Source organism: Pseudoliparis swirei, chromosome 18 (genome assembly GCF_029220125.1).
Source record: "Pseudoliparis swirei isolate HS2019 ecotype Mariana Trench chromosome 18, NWPU_hadal_v1, whole genome shotgun sequence".
NCBI lineage: Eukaryota > Metazoa > Chordata > Actinopteri > Perciformes > Liparidae > Pseudoliparis > Pseudoliparis swirei.
Genome location: NC_079405.1, coordinates 18,017,394 through 18,031,235, shown reverse-complemented (window position 1 = coordinate 18,031,235; position 13,842 = coordinate 18,017,394). Strand labels below are relative to the sequence as shown.

The window sequence follows — 13,842 nt, the reverse complement described above, 5'->3', positions numbered from 1 at the left end:
AATACCACAAATGTCGGAACATCAAGCGCCCCGTGTCTGGGTTCATATATGATCCGTAGTCGCACAGCTCCGCCTCCAGGACGAGTGTCTGGATGAAGCCGCTTCCAGCTCATTCAGGACCAGCAGTGACTGTTTGGCTGGCCGTGCTGAGTGCTGTTCCCATGGAGCCAGTGTTTTATTTTACCTTGAAATGAATCACAGAGTAAAGGCAGACATCGCCCCACGGAGTTGCCATGTTCATGGCTTCCTCCCAAGTTTCCATCCACAGTTCATTTTGCGCAAGTGAAAGACATTGATTTTCGCTCGGCGAAAAAGCAAAAAGAGATTATTGACGAGAGTGTGTCAATGGAAACGTGCCCACAACCCGATGTAGCAACAGAAACACATGAGAACAGTCCTAACGCTCATACGCCGAGTGAAGCCGAAGTAGATGCATGACAAGTTGAAGTAATAGCCTGTCTTGTCGAGCTGATAAACCCATATTCTGAATCATTAGTCCCACATCCAACAGTGAGGTACAGTACCATAATCGCAAGGCACACCGTTTTGAACTGAAAGTGTGTCTCCTGAAGGATATGATGGTCATTTCTAAAGAAGAGCCGCATAAAGAAAAGCAAAACAATGCCGTGCATGGACCCCAACATGGCCGCCAAATGTTGTTGTGGTCACGTGAGTGAATACGCTCTATAGTCTTACAGCATTCTTAAGAAGGATACTATAAGGCAGCAGGAACAACGCATACACATCTGACATGCAGTGGCTAAGCATGGCTAAGCTTTGCTGGACATACATGGTTGATACGTTTCTTATCTCTCCAATATTTGTTCTCCATTTCTTTTAGCTTTTTACATCAAAACTACTTTGCAGTTCACCCTATTGCCTTGTTGAGACCCATGTCGTAATTTTTGAGAACCGATACCCAGTACCTTTCTTAATTTTTTTCTTTAATTCTTCAATTTCCTTCTCCAATAATATTGTTAACTAAATGTTTCCAGAACCTACATTTTTGTTTCCCAGTACCCCATAGATTCTCAATATAACTTATTTATCTTTTTCCCTAAAACACCCAATTGTTACTCCCTTGTTGCCCTTTGTATAGTTTTCTTCCGACCAGCAGGAATTATTTTTAGCAAAAGAAATATGCTTGTTGCTGTTTTCAAAATAAGTTGACAACAGCAAGAGGCAGCGACAAATGTATCATACAAATATATATGACCCTCATACTCCTCACGTCTTTACACCATTTTTAACAGCTGCTCATGTTTCCAAGAACATGTGTGATGCTTCATCACTTCCACAGCTTTTAAGAAGAAGCAAAGTGTCCACACTGTGCCGGAAATGTTACTTTTCGTGATTGTTGTAAATCTAACAGGTTTACAAAACACATTATGTCTTTAGCAGTGAGTGTTAATTGTTGGTTGATGCAGTTATTTATGTACTTAAACAAACAGCCTGCACTAGTTGCTAGTTTGCACCATGTGTTTGCTCTGACCTTGAACCCCACAGACACACACCCACACCCACACGCACTCACGCCCACAAACACACACACACACACACACACACATAGACACACACAAATACATGCACCACACCCTGTCAACCAGCTCCCCTTTCTAACGCCAACCCTGCACTTGATCTGTGTGTGTGTGTGTGTATGTGTGTGTGTGTGTGTGTGTGTGGGGGGGGGGGTTGTCTTTGCTGTGAATAACTTCCAGGCATGCAGCCAGGAGCTGTCATCCACCAGTGCAACACTATCCATCCTGTCAATCTTGTTTTATAATTGTAACATTCTCATATTCTCTGGCTGAAGTTTCCAACACACACACACCCACACACACACACACACACACACACACACACACACACACACACCTAAACACAGCCTAACACACTCTTTGCTTCGCCAGCAGCATCTTTACATCTTATTGATCACATTTTTAAAGGTGTACAGGATATGAAATAATACAATCAGTGATATGTTCTTCTTTTTACGATAAATAAAAAGACTTAAAGCAAACAGAATACAAACTTAAACCTGACACATGTTATGTATGAAACATATCTTTATATTTCAAAGTATTTTAGACAAAAAGCCATTTTCATTTTTCTCAGATGAAATGAAAACAACACAATTATGGCTCTGAAGCATGTTATCTGTCTTTAAAATGCACCACTGAGCGTCCAATTAATAAAGTCAATGCCCAAGGACACAAGAAAGACAGGCATTACTTGTCCACTGAGCAAACAGGTTTCCACCATCCCTTCTTTTTACACCCCTCAGAATGATAATTCAGCCGGCTCACCATTCACTTATGAATTTAATCCTGAGGAGTCTAAGAGCTTAAGACATGATGGGGCATACAGTTATCACGGGGATGGCATGAGCATTGACATCTGTCAACTCATTTATCACCGGACTCCCTTAGTGAGAGAGACAAGATCCAATTACAGAGGTTTCTAAGGGCTCAACAATGGCCTGCTATAAATACATAGGGGTTTCCACAATCAACAGCACACACATAGAAAAACTGTTGCAAAAAAAGGTTGTAAGTGTGTAAATGATTGTGTGTTTCGATGAACATGGTAGACTCTGTGCTCATCACTGGAACTGAATTATCATGGCAACCCTTTTTTGGACAGCTTGATTTTTGTATTTATCTAGAGCAAAATGAGGTATTCAGCTAAGATACTCTTGTAGAATAAATAACAATATCTGCAGAACGTTATGTGTACGTGTTTGTAAGTGCTTGTGTATTAAAATGTATGAAAGAGGAAGAACTGTGGAGAGGGAAACAAAGACGCCCCCACAGAGCACTAAAGAGATTGACAAAGTTATTTACAGCTCAATCCATCAATAGACGACAGGTGCAGCATCCTCACAAACAAACCTATTAGCTTTCCAGCCACTGGAACAATATCCTCTCCAGCAATCAGCTGCTCTCACTCACACACACACACACGCACACACACACACACACACAAACACACGACACACACACACACACACACACTCTCTCTCTCTCTCTCTCTCTCTCTCTCTCTCTCTCTCTCTTTGTGACAGGCCAAAATGTACCATTAGAACTTAATTGCTGAATTCTTTGAAATTGAAGGAAAAAGAATGAAATTCACCAAATGAGCTTCTTTTATTTATTACTCTAAATGTATTCAATATTAAGTATCGCAGGTAAAAGTTCTAATTTAGAAGAAAATGTCATTATTATGCAGCTTTTCATTTTAGCCATACGATTTTAGACAAAACAATTGGTCAGTCCATCATTTTGGCCCAAACCAAAGTTTTTGGAGAACTAATGGATGTATTATCTGTGACATTTTATAGACACATTCATTGTCCTCAGAGGATGAAGTCTACTGACTGTAATGATCACCTACCTATTCACTACATCTGTCAGAAGAATGTCCTGGAGTAAAATAATTATTTCACAATTGTCGTAAAATACAAGAGTAAAGTAAAATGATATTGCTTATTCAAGTTAAGTACAATAATGTTGCTTACAGTAAGTACTAATAAATGTACTTATGTACTTATTTTATATTCCACCATTTTTAAAATTGTCAAAGAAATCCTGTCCTGTTTGCTGTTCTGTAGTGAAAATATTGGTAACATGTTTTTCAAATCTCTATTTTATAGCCTAGTAGGGGGTGGTTCAGTAGCAAAGCATAAAACCCTGAGCTCAGCATGTACGTGCAACAAATCACTACGACAAGTGAGCCACATATTAGTGGTCAGAACATGATGTCTCGTGTGTCCAGCGTTTAAAGCTACAGTGTGTTCCTGATGGGAGAGTGTTGCATGACAGGGCTTAGGTCAAATGTTAAGGGGCCAATGGCAGCTCCAGATGGTACCGTTCCACTTTTGAAGAAAACAAATGGTTGTCAAACAGTCAAAGGTGAGACACAGAGGAGTATATTTTGAGTCTGGGTTTTGGGCCATGTGAAGAGGCAACATGTCATTGATATGTGACCATGAAGAATGTAAAGTCACAATGTTGTTAAAAGAGATTAAACCAGTGGATAGTTCAGGTTATAAAACAGGTTTTAGTTTGAAACAAAGGAACCCTCTGAACCCAAATCCTCATGAAACTTTCTTATTAACTGCACTCATCTGCTGGTCCTATAACATCTTACTTGGGCAGCATGCTTGCCATCTTGTAACATAATGAAAAACTCAATACAAGCTAGCTTTCATATTGCCTCCTCCTCTTTTCTCCCCTTGTCCCTTTTTCCACTCTGTCTGCCAACACCAAAATCCAGATGACCGGAACGTGGTGTACAGTAGGATCAAGTATCGAGCGGCTGAATGTAGTCGGTGGTGCAGTCTGCTCTGACTGAGAGTGGCACGGTGTCATCTTCCCTTTGGCCAAGGATGTTGCCAACATTAACGCCGTGTGTGACCGAACAACACAGACTCTGTGAAAAGGATATGAAGGACTACTTTTGGTCACTTTTCATCGCATCCTTAATATGTAACAAGTTGCAGCACAGTGAGTGCTGCGTTAAATAAAGGCTAACAGCAACAGACTGGAGACATTTTCTGAACTCTTTGTAAAGTATAGGTTTTTTTCTCGCAACAGAGCTCCTTTAAAGACCACAATCAATTAATATATTTAATAATCTATATCAGCCGCTTGCGGAACTTTAAACTAAATTCTGATATCACTATCTTAGTTCGCCATGTTGGCATGCACACATTTGGTCATTTCTGCAAAACACCAATGGCAGCCGGGGCTGATGATGATGTATTTAGTTTTTCAGCTATTTTGTCAAAATTCTGAAGTCTTTGTTACACTGTGTGACATGTTCATTCATTATGTTGAACCTGGAGACTGCAGTTTATTTGAGTTGATCAGTTGAAAACAGTTTTGCTGCTTTAGCGTAGCAAATCTGCAGCTAAAATAGTCTCCATAAAATAAGTAATATACCTTCGCATTGAAAATGCGGAAGGTTATGTTTTGATCGCCGTGTATTTATTTATTTATTTGTATGCGTGTTCCTCGCATAACTAAAAAGTATTCAACTGAATCGCATGAAATTTGGTGGAATGATTGGTTATTATCCGGGGACCATTTGATTCGATTTTGGGATCGATCGGGTAAACGGTCAAGGTCATGAAAAGGTCAACATCTTCTTTTTACCATAGCGCGGTCAATTTCTATCCAATTGGCATGCAACTCATGCCAAAATGTTCATAATTCAATGCCCAATCTTGTGATATGCGAAGGTATGCGCTCTACCGAGTGCCCGTTCTAGTTTACTTCTGTTTCAGAAACATTTGCTTAACGCAACAGTCCAACTGTTTTTGGAAATGATTGCTTTTATCTTTTTAATTTTTTTTATTATCGTATATATTGGTGAGCTGTTTTTAAAGAGGTTTAAAAGGTCTATTTATAATCAGCCCTGAACCTTGCAAGGCCAAGAGTGCTGACAGAGTTGACTAGTTGGGACTAATCGATGACATTTGTGTATAAATTATAGATTTATTGACAACAAAAGATAGAACATTGCTTGTGTTATACTAGAACTACTCTTGAAAATCAATGTGTCCAAAAAAATAATAAATATTACACTGTCACCAACAAATGGAACACAATCATTTTTATAGAATTTGTCCTTTAAAACTCAGAGGAAACCAAATATATATTTGAAGAAACAAACATGGCACAGGTCAATGATGTATTTTGAAAAATGTTTTTAGTATCAAATATTCTCTTTAATTTTACGAAAGCCCTGGCAGTATTTTTCAAAGTCCACACACACACATACGTCCCAAACAATAAACAGTACAAGAAAAGAAGGGTTTGAACACTGTTTGGGTAAGTGTTCTTAGCTGCTCATCTTCTCATCACATTTGTGATTCGTTAAGATTTTATTTAGTTATATATATAATATTTAAAAACTGCCCAACTGAGAAGAATGTGGGAGACAGTCAGGGAGCTTCACAGACACATGCAGGGTGGTGTATTTGCAGCTGAAGATCATAAAAAAACTAATTTTATAAAAGGTATACTGTATCTGATTGTGGATAAATGGAGACTAGGAAACGTGCTTCAATTAATTTAATCTTAAACTGGCTTTGCTGCAGTTATGAATTTCACTGTCACAGGATCATGTGAACAGAATGTAGTACTTGTTGATCCTAAACCACCTGTCAACCCTTGATGTCTTCCCAGTTTAGCAGTACAAGGTCTAAGTTGAAGTAACTGTTTTTTGTGTTTTAACAATCACTCTTCTCAGGCACTTCATATCAAAATCTGGCACTGACCGGAAATCATATTCAAATAATCATTAAATGTTGACGGTGACACTGAAATCGGACTTGCTGTATGGGATATTTGGAATGAAAATTAATTTACTGTCACATATTATGGTTGAAAGAGTGAGGCTTGATAAAAGGCACTTTGAATTTAGTAATTTGTTGTTCAATAAGTGTGTCGTTACAGCGACATGCAGTTCAACGGTAACGCTGCCAACATCAGCCTTTACAAGTTGTTGTAAAATGGCAGTTTGCAGTTATGGCAGAACATTTGCTTAGCTTAAGGCAATAAGGTTTTTGAGTGGTAGTATCAAAATAGGAGTAAACTTTGGTCCGAGACCTTCCACAGGAGCACACTTAGGACTAGAACTATCTTTTCCAATACAAAAGAAATTAGTAGATAATTCCCTTTTGAAAATAAGGACTCCACAGTTCTTTAAAGAAACAGGATGTATGATTCTGGCTGCTTTTTCCAACTAAATAGTCTACTATCTCAGCTTCTTAGTGCGACCAAAAACAAACTTTAAACACTGGTTTTTTTAAGAGAGTGTGTTTCTTTTGATTTTAGGAAAAGCTGAGTATTTAACACTGCATTGCATCTCTCCAAATATCCATGGCTTACTAGCTGCATAGCAACACAACATTCGCACATCCGGCACAGCAATAAAGTCAGTTTACAAATGCACACACAAATATGTATAAACAGTGTCCTGTCCTGTTTCATTGAACTGAAATACATCTTGATGCGGTACTCACAGATGTACCATAATCCTTTTTTAAACTTCTTGTTAGAAAAATAATGGTCTCTTGAACAATGTCAGACATTTTTCAGCACCCAAATCAGTGTGATAGAAGGAGGTTCACCAGTAGAGTCCAATGATAAAACCTCGCATTTGGTGCTTTGAGTCTATCATCTTTACAAATAACACATTTGTGCTCATGTTTTTTCAGAATGGCAGAGTATCCATGAAGATCTTTTCCACTATTGGTGGAGGAGGGACCAGGTCCTCCAGTTTCAGGTAGAAGATGCGCTGTAGGCCCTGTGTGCACAGGGTCCTCAGTTCAGGGAGTTTGCCAAGAAGACGAGAAAGATAGTTGGGCTGGGTCCGACTCGTTTCTGAGCCGTTTCCGCTCATATGTTCCCTTAAACATGTGATGAGATGAGTCTGAAAGTCCTCGACCCGTTTGGGCTCTTTAAGGCCATGGCGATCTAGATGCAAAAAATATTTCCATGAGAAATACAGAATATAAATATACACATCAAATACAGAGAGATTCACTGTAATGAGAAGTAAAACAGAGGCTCTCACCAGTGATAATAACTAACGCTGCAAGACAGGAAAACAAGGAGACATCTAAGTTCATGCGGTGAAGGCTCTGAGAGAAATCCATAATGGAGTCAATCCAGTCACCAAAACTGTGAATGCACTGCAGTCGGTGGAGGACCAAACCGTTACAGAAGATCAGCTTGTCCTTCTCTGGATTTGACCTATTGGGTTGCAAACCAAGAGTACAATCAGCATATTAATAATAATAATGGATTCCATTTATAAGGCACTCTTCATCCAAGAATCTCAGAGTGCCACTATTGAAGGGGGTGCACATTAGTCTTGTGAAATATTAATTAAGATGGCTTTTTATTTATGACTGTAAAAGAAGCAGACCTGTATGCAAGTCGCAGAATGAAGAGCTCAACAAAAGCTGATTCAAGGAGCAGCTCCTGGTCCTCTGTGCAGAAATCTGTAAATCCTGGGATGGTTTCAGCCCAGTTTCTTATTACATCCAAAGCACCAGTCAGCAAGTCATAAAACTGCTGGATATCACCGGCTTCCTCCTTTTCTTTCAGGTTGACCACAGTCTCCTGGTACTGAGGACGAAGAGAGGGGTTGGGTCAATGCTACTGAGGAGAACTGTATACCATGAATAAGATGTTTGCTGCCCATAAGTTCATTCTACCTCCAAATGAGCCCTGAACATGCTGCATGTCTCGAGATTTACCTTGGAGTAGTCAAGCTTTCCAATGGTTGGGTTTGAGTCTAGATGAGCCCTGACAAGAGAGGCTACGATGTTGACACTCGGGGTTGTGGATGAAGCCTCGGCCACAGTCTTGGGTTTGGAGGGCAGACGACCCCGGCGACCTTTTAGGCCGTCTGTGCGAACAACTAAAACAGAAACAGAAAACAGAAGCACTTGAAGGAAACGTTTGTGACGCTCACATGATCATTGCTTACCTGCAATTTAAAAAACAACTGCTGTATCAGTTTTTCCTTTTCTGCAGCTATACCTAAGGCTCTGGTTACATTCTCTATCTGTTCTAGCTTTAGAGCTTTGACAAGACTGTCATTGCAAACCCCAGTTGATCATACATTAGTCACTGAAAGTGAGTCTGACATTGCATTACCTTCTTTTACCATTCCCACACTCAGACATTTCTGGAAACGGCAGAACTGGCAGCGGTTCCTCCTCCTCTTATCCACAGGACAGTCTTTATTGCCGAGGCACACATACTTTGCATTTTTCTGTACAGTTCGCTGTCAAACAAGGAAAAAAAACATTACTACATAAATAAATCTGCATACGGTCTTACATAGGCGTCAATCAGTAGTGTAATCCGACCAATATGTATTTTTGAGGCTGATACCGATATACACATTTTGATATCTCAAAAAGGACAACAACAATACTTTAACCTTAAAAATTGGACTCGTGACCAAAATATTTAATTTGTGTTACATTTAAACTGGTCAATGCTCTCTGGTGTACAAACGGTGTATGATGTCACTATTTTTAAACCATCTCAAACATTGCTTTGATGTTTTGTACTGTATTGGCTCATTACTTATACCAATATATGCAATATGCTATTATCAGCCAAATTGAATCAGATTCTAGTCTGACTCACTAGGATGTAGGCGTAAGTCTGCCATTGGCCATGGATCTCAAGCTGCATTCTCCTAAACTTCATCTCGCGGTGCTATCTATTTTGCAACTGCTCCGTTGCTGTAACCTGTGCTAAACGCTGTTTGTTTTGAGGAAATACAGACAAGCTAGAGCGTTTTTTTCCTCGTTGCCAACAAGGTAATGTGTGGAGCCAAACCTTTATTTAGCGCTGATACAGCGCTGTGGAGATAGGTCTGGCTATATAAGACTCATCAGGCTCTACTCAGTAGAATAAACCTACTGTTCAGCTATTTACCTTGAAGAAACCTTTGCAGCCCTCACAGGTGCGGACTCCATAGTGCTGACAGGATGCATTGTCACCACAAACTGCACAGCGGCCCTCACTGGATCCGGAGTTGTGGGTTTTAGGAGATGTCATGGCCCCCTCTACTATCCTAGGGCTTTCCAGGGGTCCGTGCTCCAGGGACATGGGTGGACAATGATGTGGAGAGACATGCTGCTGAGTAGGCAGGAAGAAATGGTCATCATGGCCTGGCTGAGCATCCTGATGCTGCCCTAGGGGAGAATGCTGCTCTGATGCGGGGCTGCCAAAAGTGAAAAAGGAGAGCTGCTGGGCCATGGCACACTTATCACCCATGGAGGATGGGGGGGCTGAGGGGTAGGGACTGAAAGGGGAATCCCACACAGGTGCTGACTGGGCCTGAAAGCCTGATCTTGGAGGGGAAGCAGCGGCATAAACTGGGCTGCCATAGTAGTCAGAGCCACATGACGATAGTGTTTCATCAAGGCAGCTCAGCGCAAAGGCACCTGGGTAACAGCCATACACCTGAAGATCATCCAGCTTGAAAGGTTGGCTTTGCATCTGAGGGCAGGAGCTTTCAGCTACCGCGGCGTGGCTGAATGAAACTGTAGAGGTGGGAGGGGAGGTGGTAATCTTGCAGGAATAAGCATCAAACTCCCCGACATAGCCATTTCCCACTAAGGTGTTGATGCTGGGCAACGAAGATGTAGACAGCTGGTCATTTTGTCCACTGATGTCCATCACCAGTTTGGCACTAAGGTCAGGATTTAAGAACTCAGAGCTGAAGTAGTTGTCATGCAGCAGGGATGCATACTGGGTTTGTACGCAGGGCATTGCTAGAACAAAGAAGAGAACAAATTGCAACTGATGAAAATAAACCCCAATGTTCGTCTATGTCATATGCTGTTTACATTTATATCTACTAGATGTCTTAAAACGTTATGAATATTATAAATAGTAACTGTAATAATAATAATCACTTGAAATATCGCGGGCTGAAAGGGTTTTGTCGGCCTAAACATATGTATGTGGTACAGTAATGTGTGCAATGCTGTTCGGACATCCCAATACATTCTATATTTGTTGAGGTCAGCGTTTTGTAACCTTTAACAACCTTCCAAACAGTCGCTCACTTTAACACTTTTAACACACAAGGTCTCATTTCCTGCATGCCATTTCTCTAGCTTGAGGACCGATCAGTCATCTTTAGAAAATGCAGAGGGAGATCCAGTGAAGGAATCAGATTTCATCGGATATTGTGTTCCTGGCTGTTCATGCTTTGAAAACCTCCTTCAGTGGAGGGCAACCCTCTGTCACAGGGACTGTACCAGGGAGTGTTGCTGGATTGAATTTCACGATAGGCAGAATGCCAGCTGAAATGGGGAAAGGTGGCAAAGCCTGTTTGTGTGTGTGTGGGAGGGGGGGGGGGGGGGGCGTGTGTGTATGTGTGTGTGTGTGTGTGTTTACATTTGCAAAATTCCTCACTCTGTGGGGTTTTCAAGACAAAAATGAAACACATTAAGGGTGTGGACTTAACACATTGTTAAATTATATTTGCAAACTTAAATACAAACTTACACACTACTCAAGTGTCCAATGTGTGTTTTAAGTCCTGTAAATATAATATATACGTCTTCTTGTATATCAACGGAAATAGACCTACACAAAAAACGTACAACATGTGGAATCATGTTAAGTCATAAAGATGAAAACATATTGTCGGAAACGCTGAGTTACTAATCTCAAAGTATAGATCAGGCAGCTGATTAAACTGTAAGAATAGTTAAGTTGCAACCAGATTATTTGTACCCTATTTTAACAAATGCCCTATCCATAATAACTAAGTTCCACACATTTGCTCAAGTTTATTAGGTAGGCATTTACCAATAGCCTAAAACTAATGTTCAAACAGAATGCCGTTGATTCAACTTTATGGTAATTTGGATGATGTTGTGTGTTCTGCTGTTACGGTGTTGGTAATATGCTGTCCACCCTATGTATATCAATGAGGGTAGTCTAGTTGAGTCCATACAACATAGTATCAACATAACTGACCATTATAATCAGGCACATCTTGTCTCAAAAAGATGCAGAAAAATTGGTTCACGCGTTCGTTACTTCGAGACTGGATTACTGCAACTCCTTATTATCAGGCTGCTCTAATAAATCTCTTAGGTCCCTCCAGTTGATCCAGAATGCTGCAGCTCGTGTTCTCACTAAAACTAAGAAAAGAGATCACATCACTCCTGCACTAGCTGCTCTGCACTGGCTCCCAGTAAAATCAAGAATCACTTTTAAAATTCTTCTCTTAACCTACAAAGCCTTGATTGGTGATGCTCCATCATATCTTAAGGAGCTTGTCGTACCATATTGCCCCACTAGAGAGCTACGCTCACTAAATGCGGGACTACTTGTAGTTCCTAGAGTCTTAAAAAGTAGAATGGGAGCCAGAGCCTTTAGTTATCAAGCTCCTCTTTTATGGAACCAGCTTCCAATTTCAGTCCGGGAGGCAGACACAGTCACCTCGTTTAAGAGTAGACTTAAGACCTTCCTCTTTGACAGAGCTTATAGTTAGGGCTGAATCAGGTTTGCCCTGGTCCAGCCCTTGATATGCTGCTATAGGCTTATAGCTGCCGGGGACGTTTAGGATGCACTGAGTACCTATCTCCTCTTTTTCTCTCCTTAAGGATGAATTTTCATCTCTCAATCACACGTTACTAACTCTGCTTTCTCCCGGAAGTCCTTTTGACTTTACGTCTCATGGGGTCATCGGACCCTATGAGACGGCATAGATCTATCTGCCTGATGGATCGTCTGGGTCGTGGAATTCCTGCTCATGACTACGCCACTGTCCTGTTGAGACTCCGCCCTCCTCCTCCCCACCGCCATCTGCCTGATGGATCGTGGAGGTCTCCATCGTGGAATATGCCTACTATGAACTATTCATACACTCTGTCATATTCATTGAATGTATTTTAACTCTAAATCTGTCCTTCTGTACACATTACATCTATTGCATCTGTCCATCCTAGGAGAGGGATCCTCCTCTGTTGCTCTCCTCCAGGTTTCTTCCCTTTTTTTCCCCCTGAAGGGTTATTTGGGAGTTTTTCCTGGTCCGATGTGAGGTTTTGGGGCAGGGATGTCTATGTGTACAGATTGTAAAGCACTCCGAGACAAATTTGTAATTTGTGAAATTGGGCTATACAAATAAACTGAATTGAATTGAATTGAATTGAATTGAATTGAATAAAGAAAGATTTAACTGGATGTTGTATTAGACATCATTAGCTTTTGCTAGTTGTACCTAACCAACTTGCAACTGGCTGTATTGCTCTGGCTGCTACTCAAAGAGGAATATGATAACATATAACTTCTTCAAACATGCTCTTTTTATTTATCAAACTAACTTAAGTAAAAGGGTGTACATGTTTAATTGTTGTATCAGCAGTCCCAGCCTTGTCATGTGAGTCTATACTATCATGGAAGTAGCTTTAATAAAGGATAAAGGCAAACATATCTAAAATCAGCATAATTGTGCCCCCCTGAATAAATACATATAGCCTACTGCAAACTCACCTGGTTTATGTAAATATCCAGATGTTTAAGCTTTTCATTTATTCCAAACGAGTGGAACTGATGAATGTCACCTCTGCCAGCTGCTTGTAGCACACACACACTCATTCAAACTCTCTCACAGACACGTACTGGGTCAGACCAACACAGGAGGATCCATACACGCTTGTTTTATTTTGGCTGCATCGACAAAAGGCGGGGTCAATGCCCAAAGATGGTGAACAGGGCGGTGGAAAGTTCCGGGTCGCGAGCCAATCAGCGTGTGTCGATACACAGACGTTCTTCCGTGTGACGCACGAACGGGATTCCATTGACGCAAGAGCGGAGGGAGCGTGCGTTCTAAATATAAACCGACAATGACAGCGGCGCTCACATGGGGCTATTACTGGATGAAAAATGCTAAAAATAGCGGTAATTTGGAGGTTCAGCCATTATATAACTGGAAATATCGAAGTAATACACGTTTACAACAGGGAGGTGTGTTATCACACGGCTGCAGGAAACACTTAGATGTTTAAATGAATTGAGATATTTGTTGCGACTGAATGGCTAGAAACTCCCTACTCTGGCATCTTTCAACTAAACTCGGGGGGAAAGGTTACCACGAGTACACATGTACATGCAGGCACGTGCACAGATAGAGCCTAGTGGTGCTCAAGCACCAGCCCTTTTGCCCTGGATGAGAAAAGTGCCCTTTTTGCTGGAGCCACTTTTTTTTCAATTAATCAGGATTTAAGAATAAAAATGACTCTCTCTGTCGTCAATTCCCCCCAAATTTGTTTTAATATCCGAC

The 13,842-nt window shown here is 40.9% G+C and overlaps 1 protein-coding gene across 2 annotated transcripts; it reads right to left on the bottom strand.

Annotated features, from left to right (window-relative positions):
* Positions 1–5,599: 5,599 nt before the first annotated feature.
* LOC130209013 (probable nuclear hormone receptor HR38) lies at positions 5,600–13,157 on the bottom strand. 2 transcript variants are annotated; one of them, XM_056438501.1, is made up of 7 exons: positions 13,053–13,157; positions 9,471–10,312; positions 8,676–8,805; positions 8,273–8,436; positions 7,939–8,141; positions 7,585–7,763; positions 5,600–7,484 (listed from the first exon to the last, which is right to left on the bottom strand). In XM_056438501.1, exons 2-7 carry the CDS (start codon positions 10,308–10,310, stop codon positions 7,222–7,224), a joined length of 1,779 nt encoding a protein of 592 aa, XP_056294476.1. In that variant the 5' UTR covers positions 10,311–10,312; positions 13,053–13,157; the 3' UTR covers positions 5,600–7,221. The 2 variants fall into 2 exon arrangements, with proteins under 2 accessions (XP_056294476.1, XP_056294477.1); XM_056438502.1 differs by lacking the exon at positions 13,053–13,157 and having other exon boundaries at positions 9,471–10,887.
* Between the last annotated feature and the right edge of the window lie 685 nt (positions 13,158–13,842).

Bases quoted from the DNA above. Each gene is read 5' to 3' on its own strand.
- LOC130209013 (XM_056438501.1), bottom strand. From the start codon at position 10,310: ATGCCCTGCGTACAAACCCAGTATGCATCCCTGCTGCATGACAACTAC. The intron at 8,437-8,675 runs GTAATGCAATGT...TTTCTGTTTTAG, and splicing joins TGTGGGAATGGTAAAAGAAG to TTGTTCGCACAGACGGCCTA. The intron at 7,485-7,584 runs GTGAGAGCCTCT...TTTTGCATCTAG, and splicing joins AGCGTTAGTTATTATCACTG to ATCGCCATGGCCTTAAAGAG.